Source organism: Diachasma alloeum, unplaced genomic scaffold, assembly GCF_001412515.2.
Source record: "Diachasma alloeum isolate Michigan unplaced genomic scaffold, Dall2.0 Dall_scaffold_00359, whole genome shotgun sequence".
NCBI classification, from domain to species: domain Eukaryota; kingdom Metazoa; phylum Arthropoda; class Insecta; order Hymenoptera; family Braconidae; genus Diachasma; species Diachasma alloeum.
This window is the reverse complement of record NW_021680498.1, coordinates 663,214-685,471: the sequence shown is the minus strand read 5'-3', so window position 1 is coordinate 685,471 and position 22,258 is coordinate 663,214. Positions and strand designations below refer to the sequence as shown.

The 22,258-nt window shown below is 35.2% G+C and overlaps 1 protein-coding gene across 1 annotated transcript in view; it reads right to left on the bottom strand.

Annotated features, from left to right (window-relative positions):
* Positions 1-21,609, bottom strand: part of LOC107041188 (pyrokinin-1 receptor-like) — a 30,068-nt gene extending 8,459 nt beyond the window's left edge. Inside the window, exon 1 of the mRNA XM_015261627.1 lies at positions 20,769-21,609. Within this exon, the coding sequence (XP_015117113.1) occupies positions 20,769-21,609 (841 nt within the window). The remainder of the gene's footprint in view (positions 1-20,768) is intronic.
* Between the last annotated feature and the right edge of the window lie 649 nt (positions 21,610-22,258).

Below are 22,258 nucleotides of genomic sequence, written 5' to 3'. Positions count from 1 at the left end.
GCTCAAATGAAAGAGCGGGTCGAGAAATGGCGTGCAGAAGTCTTTAAAGATGACAAATCTCTCTAAAGATGATGTCTGTTTTCAATTGAAAAGCGCAATTGTGACAACATTTTCCAGTGGGTTCTAGGAGTCTCCCCTGGTTCAACACCATCTTTGAAAATACTTCAATGATCCTTCTATCGAATGGCAGAAGTTGAATTTCGATTTGTTGAATAATTTGTGTGTTATAAATAAATTTAGCATGTTCGAAGATCTCGGCAACCAATTGTCGGCAAACACTGAAATTGGCGTCAAAAATGAGGAAATTCTCTAGGAGTTTATTTCAAAGTTCAACACAGCCAATGCATTTTATTTCAATTTTTTTCGTTCGACTGTTTTCAAGTTATCGTTCATTGAATAACGGAGTTGACGCGCCGTAAGTCTTCCGGCCGTTGAGACAAGCCGCGTTATATGGACGCCGACGTGAGGGGTTAAAATTCTGGAATTTTACTGAATTTTCGGTGAAACCTGACATTTAATTATTTTTTCCAACAGTTTATTATTGATGCTTTTTTTTTTAGAAAGGAGAGGATGTTATGAGACACCCAGACAATATTTCTCAAAATTTTTTGCTGTGAGGCTATTAGAAGATTACAAAGAATGCATCCATAGGAGAGTTCGCAAAAACCGAGCTGCATGCAAGTTCCCTATTCGTTCATGACACACGTATCTGATCATTCATTTGTAACTGAGTTGACACTCAACATTTACATTTGTTTAAATTCACAATGACGATTGCAATCTCACTCGGAGCACCCGACGATTAACCAGCGCGAATAATCATCAAATGTGCTGAACAAGTTTTTATCTTTCACGAACGATTGTTTGAGTGGCAATCGAAGCGGTAAAAACATGAAATCATTATCGATTAGGTGATCTCCTAGGGAATGATTAATTTTAGGAAAAAATATGACAGAAGACCTTTTTCGTAGGCAACAATATTTTCTGCGAAATTGTCTGTTGATGATGTTTTTGTAGAATCATTAATCACTGAGATACTTTACACAATGAATAATTGATTTTTCAATGTGATGACGGGGATTATGAGGTGTTTGAAAAAAATCAATTCCGGAATAATATTCCGGAATCCGGTATATGTATTTTAAAAATGGATTCTCAGTAGATATTGGGACAAATTCATTCTCTGGAAGATAGTGTACGTCAAATTGGTGACTCGAAGAGAAGAGGAAAAAGGACAGGAATGGAAAAGAAAAAAGTGACACAATTATACTGTGACGAAGTGCAAGTTTGGGGCCTCCCAACAACTTTAAACTGTTCAGGAGGTTGCTGGTGGCAATAATAATTCAAAAATCCCGAAAGAATGTCCCAAAATACGACCAACCGCCCCTTGAAACCCACTAATAATTCGCAAAAGCCCTAATTGCCAGCCGAAAGGGCGAATCCGCGGAGAAAGAACGTATGAAAATACTTCCCTGAGTGCTCCTCGTGATTATTGCCCGATCTCACTTAAATTCGGACGGCGCGTCGTCAGTACATGCCATCTCTTATAGACGCAACGTACAATATTTCAATGCGAGGAATTCCCCGGAATATTATTCCGGAATTGAGGATAAAAGATTCCGAATCCCGGAATATTGTTCTGGAATTCAGAATATAATACACCGGATTCAGGATATTCAATTGAGATTCAATTGTATATTTGTGCGCAAATATGGGGAATGAGTGGTGATGAACAAAATCGTACTCTACAAGTTATGTTTCCTCTCTTTTTATTTTAATCAAAGGATTACCGTTACAAAGGCAATAAAATAGAATTTTTTTCGCCATTTTTCACTTAAAATTTTATATCTAATTTCACTGTAAAATCGATGATAAATACAAATTTCGAAATTTAAATTGCAAATTCCACTCATAATATATGCACAGACAGATTCTTATGTTTAATTTATGGCCATTCTACCAAATCCTGTTCGCAAATCTGGTCTTTGAAGTTTCGATTTTTTTTTATTCGTTACCTATGAGAAAAAAATCCACTCACCACAAGCGACTTCTCGCCTTAATAAAAAAAATGGGCTAGAAACTCAAATGTCGAGAGTGTTGAGCGGAGGGGTACAGATCTTGGATTAAAATCACCGTAAAGATAATCGCACCGAATGTAATCCTGTTGCAGGAATTTAAATTTCCCAGGAATACACGCATGGAAAAATTCAGCAGAAAACCTGGCAAATTCGCTAGAAAATTCTATTGGAATTCGATTAGAAAATTCTATTTGTTTTTTGCGCTAATTCTATTGGATATTCGATAAGAAAAAGTCAACAGATTTCAAATTTCTGTTTGAAATTTTCTCTAGAGATCTTTTCTGTAAGAATGCTAGTCCATCAATTTTCCAAGTTATTTCCACTCGCATTCTGTAATTCAAGACAAAACAAAATCCAGCGGCAAAAACTTGAAAAGCTTGTGCCCAATAATTTCTAATAGAAAAAATCCCAAGAGAAAAATGCGAACAGAAATTCGAAATCTATTGACTTTCTCTTATCGAATGTCTAATAAAATCAGCGCAAAGAACAACTAAAATTTTTCAATAGAATTACAGTAGAAATCCTATAGAAACTCCATGGAATTCCTATAGAATTCCAATAGAATTTTCTAGCGAATTCGTTAAATTTTCTATTAATTTTTTTCATACGTGTAAAAAAACTATTATCATATTTTACTGAAAAGAATTATTATGATTTCAAATAATTGATTTTTCAGTTTCATAATTATTACATTTAATTATTAATACTATTTTTCTTCTTCTTCTTCTTCTTCTTATCATTATTATTATTATTATTATTATTATTATTATTATTATTATTATTATTATTACAGGTATATCTTTCTTTCTTATTATATTTCTATTTTCACTCCCTCCAAATTTCTCTATATCCTTCCCTCCGTGTATCAGTGACATCCTGCTACTGTCATAACTCATATCGAAATTAAAATTTCATTTCATATCAAAAGCTCGCGTCTCTTCTCCCGCGCTTTGAAGTTGAGCACGCATAGCGCACATTGGGCCGCTAACCGCCTTAAAACATGCCATCAAAACCTCAATAAATTTCCCCAGGCGACGAACTTATTATCATTGCAGCAAAGCACGCAATGACAATGGGAGACGAGTTAAATCGTATTCATTTGAATAGAATGACTGATGGTACGTCCACCCAAGTAGCTCGCAGCCACAATCCCATCTCTCAACAATTTCTTGCCAATTTAATCAATTCACGTTTGTCATGATTAAAATGGCGACTGTAGCAATTGTGGAGAATAATACAACCGAGGTAGCAGTATTTAGAACAGCGGAGGGAAGCCAAAGCATTAGCATCTTCATTTTTTACCGAATGCCACGAAGAGGAAACTCTTGGCTCAGTCATCTCATGAAAAATGAGAGGGTTTTGTGCTCCACTTTCGCTCGACAAAATCTTCGGCTCTTTGGGCGCATGGGGGAGAGCGGAGTGAAATGGACAAATCACCGTTCTTTAGGGTCTACGACTTACTGTATTAACTAAAATAATAACTCCAATTGTATTTTACTCTCGATAGACTCTTGGGACTGATTTTATTCTCCGTACGTGTCACCCTCTGACCTGGGATATGGGACGATATAATTGTCGTTTTCTTCTGGGAATCCCTCATTCGTTCATCATCACCTCTACTTTTCCACCGCTGTTTAAATTAATGCATTAAATACAAATTTATTGACTGTGGTAATCCCCAAAGGAGCTGTTTATAAGCGAGTTCTTGGAATTTCAATTCAAATAGATGCAGAATCGATACATAATGGAAGGGGGAACATGTTAATATGATAGAGGAGAAAAAAGGTAAGTGATAGGGAGTTGGAAACGACTGCATTATGCGCGCTCCAGCGCCGCTTTTATTCGATTTTATGGTCTTGACCTCATAAATATGTTATCTGATAGAGAAGACAGGAGCTGGTGATGTAATGGCGGTTTATCTGCAATTCCCCTGGTGATTGGGATCGATTTTTTATGCATCGTTCAAGGTCAGATATGGGAGTAAGGGACGAATATTATTCGAGGTTGTCTGCGACGCTGAAATCTATTGGGATTCGGTGGATAGGTGGGAGACGAAATTCGTTGACACACGGAGAGACATTTTTTAGATTATTTTTCTCACTCGGATTTCAGCCAATCAGAGCGCAGTATTTGAGGCTGTCAAACAGTTTTATTTCGTAAATTTCTAAAAAATTTCTGACGGAAATTCACTGGTTGCTTTTCAAATGTTTCTCATCTTTCAACGCATTTCACGTTTAATATTCTGTGTGAAATAAAATGATCGCGTTGAATAATAGATGAGCACATGCGATTGTTAATTTAAATCCATTGAGGCTTGTTTAGGAGAAATTCTCCTCCTGAAGACAGAAAAAGAATAAAATTTCCAGTACACCTCCGTGATTTAACCCCTCACGTACGGGGTCGATGCATAAAATATGAATGACTCTCTTTAAAATTGATTATTCACAAGACTGGGATTTAACTCAACCAAATAAATAACAACGAAAGAAGGAATATTGTAGCTTCAATTACATATCGGTTTCATAATTTTCCGTTGATTAGAAGTCATTACATTTTACTTGCATCGAGGGGACTCCACGCTTGGAAACAAAAGGGCCCCGTCAGTGAGGGTTAATATATCAGTTACTTGATTTCACTACTTTCACTGCCGTAGGATGACTAGCTGTCGAAAATGAGAATTCTCCGATAATGGATGCTTATCACCGGAATAAGGTCATCACCACTGAAATCACATCAACAATGTGTTCGTTAACTCACGGACCAGCAGACTGATGGGATTTTCCAGATGCTTTAAGCTTTATCGTTTCGGTGTATCGATATGTGCAATTTACTGGCGAATGTCGATGCTGCCCATTGAGCAATGACATTCTCGCCGTCATAAACCAGCGCTGAATCTTCGCGGGAGATTGACCACATGAAAATACTATTTCCGTTAATGCATCCATAGATTGCTATAAATAATTTTCACGATGTTCACGAAAAATTTCTCTTCCAAAATTATTTTCGCGTTGGGGAGATGCCTTGAATCTCAGAGCTGATTATATGGTAGCAACATTTTCTCCCTAGCCACTCCCTTCAGTGTACTGGCAGTCACCCCTCATCTTATTCCATCACTCCCTTATCTGCAGATTCTTGGGATTATTCCCCACACGGAGGTAGAGGCGTCGCGGGGAAGTAAATTTGCAGTCAATCCTCCATTTTAAAATGGAATTTTTATCTCTCGTACATTTGCTGAGATTTATTGGAATTGGAGAATGAGCAATACGCAAAAATAATGACAACAGTCTTGTTTTGAACTCTTTTTATGTCAATTATTATCAGAGATTGTGAAAAAATAAAATGAAATGCGATTTCCAACCAAAAAAAATTCGTGGTATTTTGCGGAAAAATCCTTGAGTTCGATTTAAGGTGAAAGAGTCAGTGGAATTTAAAGCTTCTCTGAAAATTCAAGTAAAGTCTCATTTTTTTAGCGCAGGAAGACGAAAATTTCACAATTTACATGAATTTTTAAGTGAATATGAAAATGCATTGCCAAATTCCCTTGAATTTTCAGGAGATGCCCTTAAAATTTGTGGAATTCTAGGAATGATTGAGAGAATTTCCTGAAATTTCAAAGAAAACTGAAATTTAAATAGAGATTTCTCTGAATTTTTCTAAATTTTCATAAATTTTGATAATTGTTTTGATAATTTTGATAATTTTTTCGTAATTCTGAAATTATGAATTTTCAATGACTATATTCCTTGAAATTTTACTGCAAACGTTAATTACTAGAAATTGCAGCGACTCTTAACGGAAAATTGAGTGAAATTTCTTGCCACTAGTAGTGGCAAGTACCAAATGTTGCCGCGATTCATATAGGTGAATGCAATTGCGCAGAATTAATACTCAATATTCATGAACTGCAGTTAGTTTCACACCTCCATTGACCGCGAGGTCCAAACAGCCTTGCAAGCCCTCCTCTGAATCCTCTCCTAATTGCATTTCATTCATGGAAAAGGTATTTGATCATTGGTTAGCCAATCAGAACAATTCTGTGATGGAATAATTGGAAGCAATCTAGACTTGATTGTAATTATTATGGATAGGAAAATATATCTGTGATATAGCCTCACGAAAAGAATATAAAATTATTTTTTATTGTGGGAACATAGTAATTCTTAATACGAGAAATAGAATGCAGGGTCATACCCGCCACCTTCAAATTTTTATATTCAACAGTAATTTTGAGACCAAATGAAAAAATACGACATTTTGGATGAAAGCGTACGGCTGACAAAATTAAATTCAAAACATGGGATATGCTTAAACTACTTAAAGTAGTATGAATACACTCCAGTTGAGTCGTTGATGGGAACGAGGAAAAATAAATTCAAAAAGCCAAAAAAAAATTATTCAAAATTAAACATTTTTACTATGAATTCTAATTTTATTGAGTGTACGAAATTGTTCCATCAAATTTTGTATTCAATTATTTTTGTAAACTAACCAAAATGTTTCTATTTATATCAACTTTCATGTAGATTTTTTTTCAAATTTTAATCTTCAAAATTTCAGATATGTTTATACTACTTAAAGTAGTATGAATAAATTCCAGTTGAGTCGTTGATTGTAACGAGGAAAAATAAATTCGAAAAGCCAAAAAAAAATTATTCAAAATTAAACATTTTTACTATGAATTCTAATTTTATTGAGTGTACGAAATTGTTCCATCAAATTTCGTCAACAATAGTTCTCGTAAGACTCTGTTACTTTTGTACATCTAAATTAATTATTACCAATAATACGAAACTGCCGATTGGGCACAAATTAACCAAAATGTTTCTATTTATATGAACTTTCGTGTAGATTTCTTTCAGATTTAAATCTTCAAAATTCGAGCGATGTTTATACTACTTTAAAGTAGTATAAGTAAACTCCAGTTGAGTCGTTGATTGTAATGAGCAAAAAATAAATTCATAAAACAAAAAAAAATTCAAAAAACAAAAAAAACAAAAAAAACAGCCAATAAAAAAATTGTCAAGCAAATAAATTAATAGTTAATTTTAACTTTTATGTGTGTAAGAAATTGATCCATCAATCAGATACATTTTTCAATTTCTTGTTATCCAACTTATTCTGAACATAAATTAAAAATGCTCATTGAAAAAATGAAGAATTTTTTCTACTTTTTTTTTATTATTCATTCATAATTTTTCAAAACTTCTGCATGATGCAGGACTTAATTGACAATTTCAGATGACGAAAGATGAAAAAAACATAGAGATAACGTTCGAAAGATAGTACAGTCGGGCCTTAAATCATCAAAATTCAATCTATATTTACACTGCTTCCACGTCGCTCAACTGTCGTACTCTTCCCTTCCACCGAAGCGCGGAAAAATATCCCGTCAATCGATCATATTTACATTTCGGCATCACTAAAATTTCAGAAATATAAATCACTCTCGGTTATCCTGCGAATTGAATGCCGAATGCGAATTAATTAATAAAAAAATCGCAAATATGTACACATGTCAGGATGGAGTTATTCCATTGTTGCTTGTGAATACAAATGCCGAAGCGCAGTACTCCTGAAGAAAATACATTCGTTTTTCAATTTAGAGAATTTTTTTCCTCGCTCGAATATGTGATTCGATTCAGTTTTTGCGATCAAGTTATTTACATCACTCCGACCTTGGAATGATCGAGACTCAAACAAAGGTCTCAGTTAATTTGCCTGGGCTCAAACTCGTTAAACATGTTTTATAATAAATTTATGCAACGTAATAATAGAACTGAATTCTAGACGAGTTCGTCGCAAACAAAACAGCTCTCTTTCCAATTCTCTTAGAAACCGGATCGGAAAGAACTTTCTTGAAATTCATGACTGCGAATTATTTTGATTCATATGAATTCCTATCGTGGACAGGTGGACACGAATGAGTCAGTTGTGGGGACAGTTGTAAACAGGGATATGCAATAATATTGGATTTTGGCAATATTAAAAAGGATTATCTCGTTATATTGTTCAAAGTTCAACTATATTTAACAAATTTAAAATACAGAATTTATTAGCTAAATTTTTCGATTGATGGTGAATAAAATATTTGATAATACTGAAATATAATTTTTTAGTTACCAAGCTAATTCTTGTTATTTTTTCGCTTTAATTAATTAACATTATTCAGTAAATTTATCTTGTCTGCAGTAATTTAAAAATGGCTGTTTTTTTGGCACGAAAAATATATTACTAAGGTATATCCCAAAGCTAAGGGGCAGTGACAACAGTTGATTTGAACATTATGATCATTACGCAACGCAGTTACTTGCTTGAGCGAATTTTTCTCGCTCACTGCACCAGAAAAATGGTACCACACAGAGACAAAAACGACAAAGTTCTCAAACAAGTCTTACTTGTGCCAAGAAAATAGTTTTTTGAAAATGATCAAAAAAGGATTTTTTGTTGCCAAACATGCAGAGAGTGCGTCGGAATGAAAAATTTTTGTCGCAAAAATAGATTCAGTAGTTCAAAAAAAATTGCATTCTCTGTACACGCAAGAAATGTCATTTCTAGCACTACTCCTTCGTTATTCGATACTCCCATACGTATTTTGCTCCCGAGAAATCTTTGTTTTATGCGAAACAAGGGATAGTAGTTTTTCGTTTCGGCTGTCTAATAATCACAGACAAGAAATGAACCCTTAAATGAAACAATAATAATGATATGATAGCAATCTTGTAACTTGGGGATAAAATATTAGTCGATAAATTTTCCTCTATATGAGATATTTTCATCCTGAAAAGGCACCGTCTGGTGTGAATTATCCGCCTCTGGAGCCCAATATTTCGTTGCTGTCGAAAGCAGAACAATTATTCATGTTTGAGACTTTCAAATTCGAACCAAACAAATTATTTGTTGGCAATTTTCAACTAGCGATTTTGTTGGCCCAAACAAGACTCGTTTGACAACGTGTTTGTTTTTCTCTCAGTGCAATTCGACAATAATCTCCACACTGACCTCGACAGAACGTCGGCGGAGAGCTCGGAGTTACTGCCAAATTCAGTAGACGGGCTCATTAAAGTTGACTTACGGCTGATCCAACGCTGTAATGATACCCATTCGCGTCACATTGAAATGAAACCGCATGAAACGGCCAAGGATAATGAACCGATCTGACAAACCGTATTTCGTGGCAAATTGATAGGCCAGAAATGATGAGACACGCATTGTGGTTTGTGTCGGGTCCGTTGGAGCGAGGAGTTTTTTTTTCCATCATTTGACTTTTATCGTCGAAACGCAGCCGTATAACTGAGACTATATATTACAATACTATTCAGTGCTGATTCATAATTCAAAATCCAATGTGTGGAACGAACAATTGACAATGTGCACTTGCGATTCCGCTCGCGTTACGTTTCAGTGAAAAAAAGAGAAAAAAAAGAGAGGAAGAATATGCAAATTAGAAGAATGTCATGTTTTTCTGGTGAGCAATTGGTTACCATCCGGCAATCAATCTGTCCGTCTGGAATATAATTTCATATTCTTTTTTTCTGATTTTCTTACAACTTCCTGATTCAGCAAAAAAAATTAGATGTGAAATGTTACAAGAATTTGAGCCGACGATCGAGTCCTAGTTCATGATTTCATTGCAGAACATTGTTGGCTAAAATTATCGATGTGCTTCTTATGATTATTTATCAAGTGACAGGTCTAATGAAATTCTACACGGAGAGAAATTTTTGATTTTTGAAATTTAGTAAAAATTAATATACGATTATCAAATTTTATTCTACGTTAGAGAAATTTTATCCTGATAAAAATAAAAATTACTGTCACAAAAAATTGGAAATTTCGAATTTGACGAATACAACGCTTTCATTCGGAAGCAAAAGACCTAGAATTGAAATTCACTCCAAGATTTGTTTAGTAATTTTTCCCCAATTTTTTTCTTCCTGCAGCCTTATCCAAAATCTTCAAAATTTTTCACGCCAAATTTCTGGAATAGTTTTTCAACAGCGGGAGAATTCCTTTGAAGGGTCGGGTATATCATCTTTCGAACGTTATCTCGATGTTTTTTTTTTCATCTTTCGTCATCTGCAATTGTCAATTAAGTCCTGCATCATGCAGAAGTTTTGAAAAATTATGAATAAATAATCAAATTTTTTTGAAAAAGCATTCTTAATTTATGTTCAGAATAAGTTGAATAACAAGAAATTGTGAAATGTATCTGATTTACAGTGACAAATGGCGGCCTGTCACCCAAAATCATGCAGGGGAAAGACTGATTTCGTAAATCCTTTCCCACACTGCACAGATTTTTCTATTTTTTTATCATTCTATCATAATTTTTGGGAATTTCTACATGATGTACCACTCAATTGTCAATTTTGGATTACGAAAGATAAGAAAAATCCAGATAACATTCAAAAGATAGTACACCCGGGCCTGAATTTCATTATTTTCAGGCGAAAATGAAAGAATTTTTTCATTTTCGATTTCATCAACTCCTAAGAGACCTCTCAACCTTTCGTTCTAGAACCGATCATTTCCGTTCTAGTTCCATAATTGACAAAGAGTTCACTCTAAAGAACAACTCCCCCCGCCCCGAATCACCTGAAATTGTCATCAGGAGTTATTTCCCACAGCGATTTATTAAAAATAATTTAATTCAAATGTGCGGAATCCCGAGGCACTCGGTACAACGTGACCCAACTCCGGTCTTTACGTAACAGCATGCGTTTGAATTACCGTCGTTGTTAATCCACTGCAGGACTGTGAGTGTTTTACATCAATACAGTAGTTCTGCAATTTCATTTCAATTTGATGGTAGACAAGCTCCAATGGGTGTGAATAATGTTGAAGGAGTTCGATGAAACGTAGAGTTTCCTCCAAACTCGTATTCCACTTTTGGATTGTTTAATGGCTTTTCCAATTTCAAAGGGCAACTGAAAATTAATTTCGGTGCCGATTTACATTTCAGAATTCCATTGATTGGCTGTTGGATTTTATGGCACGAAATAGCATTCAAAAATCAATCTCTGCACGGCTCGATACATTTCGATAGTGTATAACAACCTTTTTTTTTTTTTTTTTTTTTTTTTTTTTTTTTTTTTTTTTTTTTTTTTTTTTTTTTTTTTTTTTTTTTTTTTTTTTTTTTTTTTTTTTTTTTTTTTTTTTTTTTTTTTTTTTTTTTTTTTTTTTTTTTTTTTTTTTTTTTTTTTTTTTTTTTTTTTTTTTTTTTTTTTTTTTTTTTTTTTTTTTTTTTTTTTTTTTTTTTTTTTTTTTTTTTTTTTTTTTTTTTTTTTTTTTTTTTTTTTTTTTTTTTTTTTTTTTTTTTTTTTTTTTTTTTTTTTTTTTTTTTTTTTTTTTTTTTTTTTTTTTTTTTTTTTTTTTTTTTTTTTTTTTTTTTTTTTTTTTTTTTTTTTTTTTTTTTTTTTTTTTTTTTTTTTTTTTTTTTTTTTTTTTTTTTTTTTTTTTTTTTTTTTTTTTTTTTTTTTTTTTTTTTTTTTTTTTTTTTTTTTTTTTTTTTTTTTTTTTTTTTTTTTTTTTTTTTTTTTTTTTTTTTTTTTTTTTTTTTTTTTTTTTTTTTTTTTTTTTTTTTTTTTTTTTTTTTTTTTTTTTTTTTCCTTTTAATAAAGACCCAAGTAAGTTACGTAAGAATGAAGAATGTACTATATGATACTGTATTAACCTGAATACGATGTAAATTTTTGTTAAGCAGAATAAACCAACAGGTTTGAATGCTAGAATAAAAAAAAACACCCCGACTGTTTGCGCTAATTGTAATAAATAATTAATGTTCCTGCGTGCCCGAAATAACGGATTTTGTCGAAGCATCCAAGTCAAACGAGAGATTATTGTTTGAAAAAATAATCGACGGAAGAAATTGAGAAAAATTGGAAAATTATCAATCATGAATAATTTTTTTTCGGCTTTTTAAAATTATTTTTCTTTGTTGCACTCAACGACTCAACTGCACTTTATTCATACTACTTCAATCATTTTATCTTTGAATAATCAAAGTGTATTAATGTCTAGACTTCTCTGCCAATTTATTCTGAATAAACGTTCCTAATAAATCATCAGGATAGCCAAGAGCTTACAAATTACGGCCATTATTTTTTTCCGCCACCTTCGTTTCGACAAAAAATCGAGTGGCCTTTTCCCAGATCGTGATGAAATGATATTCACGCCTTATCGATTCATTACGAGGCTTCGTAGTAACTTGCAAATTTTAGGTTTTTTCATTCATAAGAGAAAACGATTAGTCTAATGAGGATTGAATGCAAATTCGTGAATTCGCCGAATCTCTCGTGATACGCGACCACGTGGAGCTTTTTTTCATTCGTACAACTTCTGGCTGGGGTCACCTTCGCGTTCACAATAAATACAGTTGTAGTAAGTTGTTAGAGTGTTTTTTTTGTATAAAAGGAATTTCATGAATGGTGTTGAATTTATCAACAGATAACTCTATTGCATTCCGATTGAAGTAGATGATTTGATGTAGTTCTACACGGAAAAAAAATACACTTGATTCAAGTATATTATTCTTGAATTGAGTATATTATATACTCGATTCAAGGATACTGTATACTCACTTCAAGTATATTGCTACGTATTTGCCCTTTTCCTCCCTCTCAACCAACTTCATGTACGATCGTCTCCTTCTTTCCCGGTATTCTTTTATCTTGTTTTCTAGTCCGCGGACGCGTCAGTCTTTTTATATTTCTTTTTATTATTTATTTCGCCCCAAAATTCTTTTAATAAACATTTATTCTTATCAAGTATCTCGTATTTTACAATATTTTTTTCCCCGTGTATTGCCAACAAACACTGATAGAGAGAAATTAAAATTTTATGGCCAGTTGACTTCTATTTACACTCACGGAGAAAAAATAAGTTCTGATTTTCAGGGACATGTCAGTTCTTTTTGAGTGATATACTCTTCATTTTGAGGAATCTACCGCCTATTTTTAGAGCTTCGCAATTGTGAAATGGGAATATACATCGATTTTTTTTCCCTTTTCCCATCGAAAAATCGTAATTTTTCGCCTGTGATTATTCTCGAGTCCACCAACAATCCCCCAAAGTCAGTTGCCATTCTATCACGCGGAGTTATGTTTAGAGAGAAAAGAGAATGCGGGAGATACAAATTCAAAACATTAAACACATAAATCGATTAGTTATCGATATTCATTCAGTAAAAATGAAAATTTCATTGAATCCGGGCGCAACGAACGAGGTATCTTATTTGAAGCCCGCTGATCCCTATTTTTCTCCTCTCTATGGGCGCGCGACTTCCACTCTCCTACTGTCCCTAAGATATCTTATACAAAGCCTCCACTGTGATGCGATTACCTATGTATTTTTTTTTTCACCAAAGAAAAAAAATANAAAAAAAAAAAAAAAAAAAAAAAAAAAAAAAAAAAAAAAAAAAAAAAAAAAAAAAAAAAAAAAAAAAAAAAAAAAAAAAAAAAAAAAAAAAAAAAAAAAAAAAAAAAAAAAAAAAAAAAAAAAAAAAAAAAAAAAAAAAAAAAAAAAAAAAAAAAAAAAAAAAAAAAAAAAAAAAAAAAAAAAAAAAAAAAAAAAAAAAAAAAAAAAAAAAAAAAAAAAAAAAAAAAAAAAAAAAAAAAAAAAAAAAAAAAATTGATCATTTGTTTTCTAAGCGTAATCTCCGAGCGAGGGTTGTTTCAATCGATAAGTATAACAACGTTATAAATAAAAACTATTTCTGTTCGCTAATAGCATCTCACACCCCGGAAATGTATGTTTTTTCGGTAAAGTGAGAATAACCACTTAGTTGTGAATATTGTTGGAACACTTTCGACCCCTTGTGTCAACAATACCCTGAGAATTGTGTTCATCCGGGGATAACATACATGAGTGACCGCCGGCCGAATTCCTTGCGGCAGGAAGACAAATGGGAGTAAATAATAGGGGGTACTAAAATATGTGGGATAATTCAACAAATGGGAGATATGTGTTTTGAGGGGGAAATTCGGGGAGTAATGGCCCTTTTAACTCTACATAAGGACAGGTGGGGCTATTCAAGAGTCGCGCAAGCATACACCGAGAGAACTTTTTGGTAAAAATTATTCTATCCCGAAATTTAGTAAACATTAATATATGGTGATTTAGGTGACTCTGAATTCTAATATATGATGATCAAATTTTATTCTACGGTAGAGAAATTTTATCCTGACGCATAATACATTTTACCCTTCCAGTTCAATAATTTTTATGTAGATAACAACGAAAATTCTAGAATGGTTGGTAAATTTTACCCTATCGGTACAGTAATTTTTACTCTACCGGCACCGTAATTTTTATTTTTATCAGGATAAAATTTTTCTAACGTAGAATAAAATTTCATCATCATATATTAATTTTTACTAAATTTCGGGATAGAAATAAGGAAACGATGAGTCATGATACACTTTTATAGAACGGTAGGATAATTTTTATCAAAAATTTCTCTCTGTGTCGTTAGGGGAATCAAATTTTCATCACCCGAAGTGGATTTGGATTTTTATAATATAGGGAGATATTTTTCCATGGGGAGGGGGGGGGACCCCTAGAACCAGATCGCCACCTTTCACAGAATTAGGGTTATATTCTAAGAATTGAGGTATAAGTTGTACTACTATTAAGGATATCCAAATACTTTGGCTATTTTTTCTCCAGTGAAATGTTTTTCTAATTTTGAGTCGCATTCGACCCCAAGTGTCCGGACAATTTACAATGATTGTATTATTGACACTTTACAGGGCTGAATTTGAATCTCGATATTGAACCGTTAGAAAACATTTAAAAATCTGAAAAAAATTAGAATGTTTACTTTTAGTGGAAGATTGATGTAATAATTAAAAAATCGCAATTTTTGAAAGTTATGGGTATTTTCTATGAATAATTTATAAACAATGAATTTTTCACCTTAAAATAATCGAATCGTTTGTTCGGAATCGTAACAAATTTATTAATATTCAAAATGTTGTGCCTAAAAAAAAGTTTAAACAATCTCAATTATTTATTTTGAAAACAACGAATGCTTAAAAAAATTGTTATTCTGGGTAAAATGCAATTTGAATGACACTGAATAATTCACGATTTTTTCAAATGTTGCTTAATTTTTTTTTCTCATTTTTTGACAAATTTGATGATTGAAAATGGTAAAATCTATAGTTTATTCTGTACCAAACAGTAAAAGATTCTTGAATATCCGTCAATTTGTACGATTACACAGCTTCATTTCGAGAGAAAAAACCTTAATAATTAATTCGTTATACTAAGACTGTCTTCACGCTCAATGCAGTTGGTGTTTTCACAAAACACTAGAATTAAATAAAAGAAAAAACGCGAATTACGAGTCGCGCCATTCTTCCTTGTTAAATTAATGTTTTTCTTCAACCTTTCACAATTGATTCCGTCGCACGGGGTTTGCTGGAAACAATTTTACCCGGGAGAAACAATCTGACGACTCCAGTGAGTGTTTAATAGGGTGGAAAAAAGGGACACAACTGTTGCCCGAGTTTTATCCAATAAACAAGCCAGCAAATCCTGCAGATACAGAACTTCAGGAGAGGTGGGAAATGCGAAGTGGTGGAAAACTCGGGAAAGCGGCCAAGCATTCGAGCTTTGCTGGGTTTTTTGCTCCATCGACATCCCACCTAATTAACCGTACTGAGTTTGAAAGATTACTCCAATCGTGCTGTTATCCTCAATCTGTTAAACGAGTGGTAGAATAATTACAGTTAAATAAAATCTCTGCTGATTATGAAAGTCTCTCTGAAATTGAATGAAGTCGATTGTTAAAAATTTTGTTGTTCACTTCCACGTTCTAAATTAATGACTAATTCAATTAATCACAGTATTGATTGGACAATTAATTTATATTGTAAACTGATTTTTAACATTATGACCGTACAGTAAAAAAAAATTCGGTCTCTGGTGTGAGGGGTTAAATATTTTGGTGTTAAAATTAACTCTCTTGCCGGGAGTCAAACTTTGGTAAGGAGTCAATTTTTATTTTTTACTCCGTTTGGTGTAAGCTCAGAGGCGAAATTCACTCTGGATTTTTTACTGTGCGTCAATCATTAATGATCTTTAGCCAGTGTCGGTAAATTGTCGGTAAATGTGTTTTTTTTCATGGCCAAGGAAAATTCTGTCATTTTTCGGCTGACAGCAGAACATGGAAAACTAACTTTTCTAACGTGAAAAAAAAATGAATCGCAATAGTCTCGGCAGAAATGAATAAACTAACTTTTCCTTATACACGGGCTCTTATGAAATTTATGTTCAAATTGATAATTCACCTACTAGAAGACTCTAAAAATAGAAATAAAAATGGAAGGTAATGTGTAAAATCATACTGAATCCAATGGCCAGAGAAAAATCTTGGAGTCATTAATTTGTCGGATGATCACCTCATTGAGAAAAATTTCGTGTTTGACTTGACTCGTTTCGCCATCTGAATTGAAAATAGGGTCGTTGACGAGGCGAATCAGGGAAAGAATAATGTAACCTCATTTGTTCGAGAGAATTAGATTTTCCACGAAGCACATTCTCTCGCTAAGTGGAATAATCCAGAAGTGAGGGAGATAACTGCATGAATACGCTTCCTTAATCCCATCAACAAGGCTCCATTTCGCAGTAAATGACCATGGCGAGGGTTGTTAGGTTTCGGGAAGTGGAGACAAATAACTTTTCCCGGAAAATCTCGGGGGAAAATGAGTGCCCATTGATAAGGGTGAGGAAATGAGGCCGAGCGGAGTGTATTCCTGTGTTTCTCAGTCAAATCCCCAAAATAGAGGCGAGTTTTTTTCTCGGAAATTTCCCAATACCCTCAGAGTTGTCTGGGTCCCTATACACCCAAAAAAAAATTACTTCTCATCAGTACACCAGTACAAACCGGTACTTGGGGAAAGTTCACTTCTGAAAAGTTCTAAAAATACTCGTCCCAAGTACATTTTGTGTCCTTGGGTGAAGTACCACATCTGTCGATCGATTAGAAATGGCACTGGGAGGAAGTAGTATCACCACTTACTGCCAGTACTTTTAGTACTTTTCACAAGTACCAAAGGTACTAGTGAAAAGTAATTGTTCAACTTCTCTTAAGTACTTTTAGGACTTAATTTCAGTACTTCCAATTGATTACTTTATTGAAAAAAGTGAATATTATTACCGGATAGAATGGGCTTTCTTACGCATTTTCGTAAATAGAAATGTTCAGCAGAAGATATTTTGTAGGAAAAAATCAATAGATTGCGATTTTTATGGATGCTTTCGAGAATTATTGGCATGCTTTCCAACCTACAAAATTTCAATTTTGTTGAGATTTTTGTTTTATGTTGGTATCAACATTTAAAAGGCTTCGAAAAATTATTTTCAATTTCTTTTCAATTTTATTACTCACAAAACGGGAATTATTTGGATTTTTGAATTTTTGACGAAATTCGGTTTTTAGAAGAGGGAGAAAAACATTTTTGAGTTCTTACACTCAACCTATATTGAGTTTATTTGGTACTTTTGAAAAGAACCAGCCAGGTACTCAGTACAAGTAATTTTCTTAATTGTCCCAAGTAACAAAATACTTGTAACAAGTACTGAGGTACTTCTCACCAATCCACAGGTACTTGACGCATGATACTTGCATCACGTTGTTTTGTAACTTCGAGGAAGTACAAAAATGTGCCTTTTCCCCAGAAACCCCTTGGTACTGGGTACAAGTACTTTTGCTACTGATCAGAAGTACGTTTTTTTTGGGTGTACAGTTTCTCCAAAAATCAATTGTTGCCTAGAAAATCATGCTCCATCACTTGCCATTGATTCTTTAATCCTTACGTATCGACCATTGAACGTCAGAACAATAAAATTACTGATGATCGATTGTGTGCGGATGAAGGCCGACTACAATTTATCCAATTTCTCTTCCATGTTCACGCGTTCAATGATCGATCGTGGGTTATCCTCCAACATGCCTTTGGTTTTTCACCTGTAATGAAGCCACAACTTGGAAGTTCCTACACGTGCCTTCCCGATGCGGGTGAATTTAATCAAATCGGGAGTCTCTCACAACATAAACTCTCTGGTAGTAATTATCGATTCATCCTATTATCAACTCGAAGCTGCAAAATCAACTTTAAAACCCGTCGAGATCCTCGTTATTCCGTGGATGATTTACGATGACATAGAATCTGTCAAGCAAAAAACACGAACAAAAGGCGGATAATTGCATCAGATTTTTTGAAGTAGTTATTTCTGTTCGTGAAATCCATATAAATGAATGGAATGTCATTTTCTCGAATAAAGCCGATGTTTAAATTGAGCTTTCCGTCCGTCGCATTGAACGCAATTTGCGGATGTTCTCACGAATTGAATATTGAGTTGAATTCCTTGAGGATGTTTGACCTATCAAGTGAACAACTCAGTAGAAAATAAAAATAAAATTGACTAAATCAATCATTCATGTTACAAATTATTTTTCTCATCAAATTAGAAGTGTTATGGCGTACTTTTCCGGTCTCAAAACAATAATTAAAGAAACTGTTCATAGATAATGGAGGACTTGTGACTGCAGTGGTAACAGTCGAATTTTGATCGGGCAACGTCGCACGCTTCGGCTAGTAGTGGGGTTGTAACAGTGAGATGAATGTTTGTGTGTGTTATACGTGTCCATATGCTTCCAGCACTGAATTATCGTCACCGACCTTACCGACCTCGATCAGCTGTTGTGCGGTGTTGTCGCGTTGCTCGACTCGTAATGGCGGTCAAATTTTTTTTAGAGCAATTCGAAAATCAATCGAAGATATCACGCCTATATGGCCCGGTCCCCTAATTGTTCTCGCCGGCGATACATTCTCCATAGTCTAAAGTAAATGGCTCGTGGTTTTTTTTTCAATATCTTGAGTGTCTAACCCATGCACCATCTCGATCAAACTTCACACGGTCACGTTTCTTCCCTAAGCGTAATGTTACAAGAAGTGATTTTCAGACATTAATTCCTCACTAGGATCCCCCGATGGAAGGATTAAGATTATTACTAACGCGCGGCTCAAATATGACCCTGGAATATGAGCCAATATTAAAATTATGGTGAATAATGTGAAAAAAAGTTTGATATGTATGAATGGATAAATAAATAAACAAAATGAACTCCGTGACAGAAGTGAAGAAAAAATCCATCATGTAACACCTGCAAAAACTGTCGAATAATTTCCCCCAAACTTATCTCTCCGTCTATCGAACTTGTGAGCCCTAATCGACTACACTAAAATTAACTTCTGGCGTGCTGATTGAGCGGATTTCCCCGAGATATGGTTCAACTGAATCCACCACACGACTTTAGCTATGAAAAATAGTAGCCGCGTGACCAGGCAAGCTAAGAATGGGCTCAGAGAATGATTCATCTCATCGCGTTAACTTCGGAATTAACTCAGCAAAATGGATGATTGTGAGAAAGGTGCAGGATCAGTCTTACAGAAAATTCTCAAGCTGTAGAACAAACAAGTAGTCATTTTTCTCGAAATCCCTTGATTCCAAAACACCATATTTACCAGATACGTCTCATCCTACTTATTACGTTTTCCCACTCCAATATTTTCTATAGTGCCATTGAACCCCCAGATCGTGACAGAACTTCAGATCTACCGTCAAAGGTCGACAAGACGTCATGTCTCGCGCCTACACGAAAAAAAAGTGTACCACCCCCCGCTTTCCTAGGCCAATTTGGCTTTTGCGTTGGCATCATAAAACGCAATAGTCGACTCATCTCACTTTGTCAATTACGATGAGGGCACCAGTTATCGCACGATTAAGGACAAGGCTAGGAGAAGAGCTGAATCATGAGAAACTTTCGGCATAAATCATGGAAGTGAGGGATCAAAGCTATTAATTCAAGTCCTTCACATGGCTGAATCGATTTTTCCCTTTATTTTCGATTATTTGAATGGAAATAATCATAATGGGCGCAGCGTTGCTCAGCCCACTGGGTCAGAAAAAAATTACCATTTCTGTTGAGTAATGGAGATAAAATTTCAAAATTTTTATCCTCAGTTCCTGAATAATATTCCGGAGACTTCCTCGCATTGAAATGTCGTACGTTGCGTCTATAAGAGACGGCATGTACTGACGACGCGCCGTCCGAATTTAATTGAGATCGAGTAATAATCACGAGGAGCACTCAGGGAAGTATTTTCATACGTTCTTTCTCCGCGGATTCGTCCATTCGGCTGGTAATTGTGGGTTTTGCGAATTATTAGTGGGTTTCAAGGGGCAATCAGTCGTATTTTGGGACATTCTTTCGGGATTTTTGAATTATTATTGCCACCAGCAACCTCCTCAGCAGTTTGAAGATGCTGGGAGGCCATTGAGCTCCTCACTCTGAGGACTGCTCCGAGTCACCACACGAGGTGGAGGTTTGAGAGGCCCCAAACTTGCACTTCGTCGCAGTACAATTGTGTCACGTTTTTCTTTTCCTTTCCTCTCCCTTCTCCTCTTCTCTTCGAGTCACCAACTTGACGTACACTATCATCCAGAGACTGGATCAATGGATCCATCCCAATACCGACTGAGAATCCATTTGGAAATTACATATACCGAGGATATTTTTTCCATGTAGTCCTTGCACTTCTAGTTCAAGCCATTTCTCATGCTACCGCCAATGAAGATTTCCAGACCCTAAATAATAAACTACCCCCATAAATCACTCACCAAGCATCTTGAGAACCCTCCTCGACGATTTTCCCGTGTGATGTCTGCAGTCTCTTAATCTCTTGTTGGCCGGGCCACCCCTCTGCGAGCGCATGTTGGTCTTCTTCATGATATTAGTTTTCCTCAGCTTGAGTCCAATGAGAGCGTAGAGCACAGTGATGAGTATCATAGGCACAATAAAGAACAGCAGAGTGGACAATTCGAAGGAATGCTGAATGAAAGCATTCTTCAGCGTGCAGATGATAAAGTCCGGATCCTCATTAGGCATCTGGAGAATTCCAAACTGGAGGGCTTGCGGTATAGCGAAGCACAGAGCAATGAGCCATATCACCAGAATCAGCCTTATCGCTCTCGACAGTTTGGACATTGTGTGGGACAAAAAGGGATGGCATATCGCTACATAACGTTCAACAGTGAATGCTGTTATCGTTAATACACTGGCATTTGTTGAGCATTCGGCAGCAAGACCCCTCAGCACACAGAAGCCCTCGCCAAATATGTAGGGGTACTTGGACCAGACGAGATACACCTCGGCAGGTAAGCCCGATATGAGGAGCAACAGGTCTGACACGGCAAGGCTAAACAGATAGTAATTCGTTGCCGTGTGCATTGACTTGTTGCGTGCTATGACGATGCACGTGCTTACATTGCCTATTGTTCCGGTCAAGAATATTGAGAGGTAGATTATCGTCACGGGAATCACTAGGTACAGGGGGTCGCGACGGGTTGTGTGGCCAAATGACGACTCTGTGAATCCAAGGAGGGATTCCTCAGTTGCCGGATACTCCGTTCTATTCCCTAGGGCGGGGAGGTAGTCTGTGGGAAAGGGGGTGGACTCCATTGTTTCAGGCAAATTCACTCAAGCGTGTCACTCTTGTCACATTTATAACTTTCCACTTTGGGGGGTGTTCCAAGTTTGATGGCTCAAGAGGGCGGGTTGAAATCCTCTGACACTAGTCTGATGTTCACTTTGAAGGGCAACATTTTTGGGGAAGTTTTTTGTAGAAGTTTTAATTTTTCGGTTTTTGGGATTATAATGGGTAATTTTCTTTGCGTTTGGTTGGGGTGAGGTGATTATCCAGTTGACGATGTTTACGTGGGATCTATGATTCACGACGAGTGTATCGGTACTGAATGAAAATCCAAGGCGAACGGTCAAGTCCACCGGTCGAGTCTGTTGTGAGTTGAGTGGGGAAGACGCGGTCTGCGCCGGCGGTAGATCCAAACCACTGGCACTCCGGGACGTAGCGTGCGCGTGGTCGAATGAGATGTTTACGGAATTACGAATAACGCAGGTGAATGCGAATCGAGCGGGTATTCGTCCTAGACTGAAGTGCGGAGCGTCCTGAAATGGTTGAGGACGATTAGAGATGATTGCGGGCATGATTGCGCATGACAGAATGTACTTATTTCCGTCTTGTAATTTTTCCCTTTCTTGCGGCAGTCGTATGATGAGACGGTTGGATATTAACGAAGTCTCCGGCCGGGAA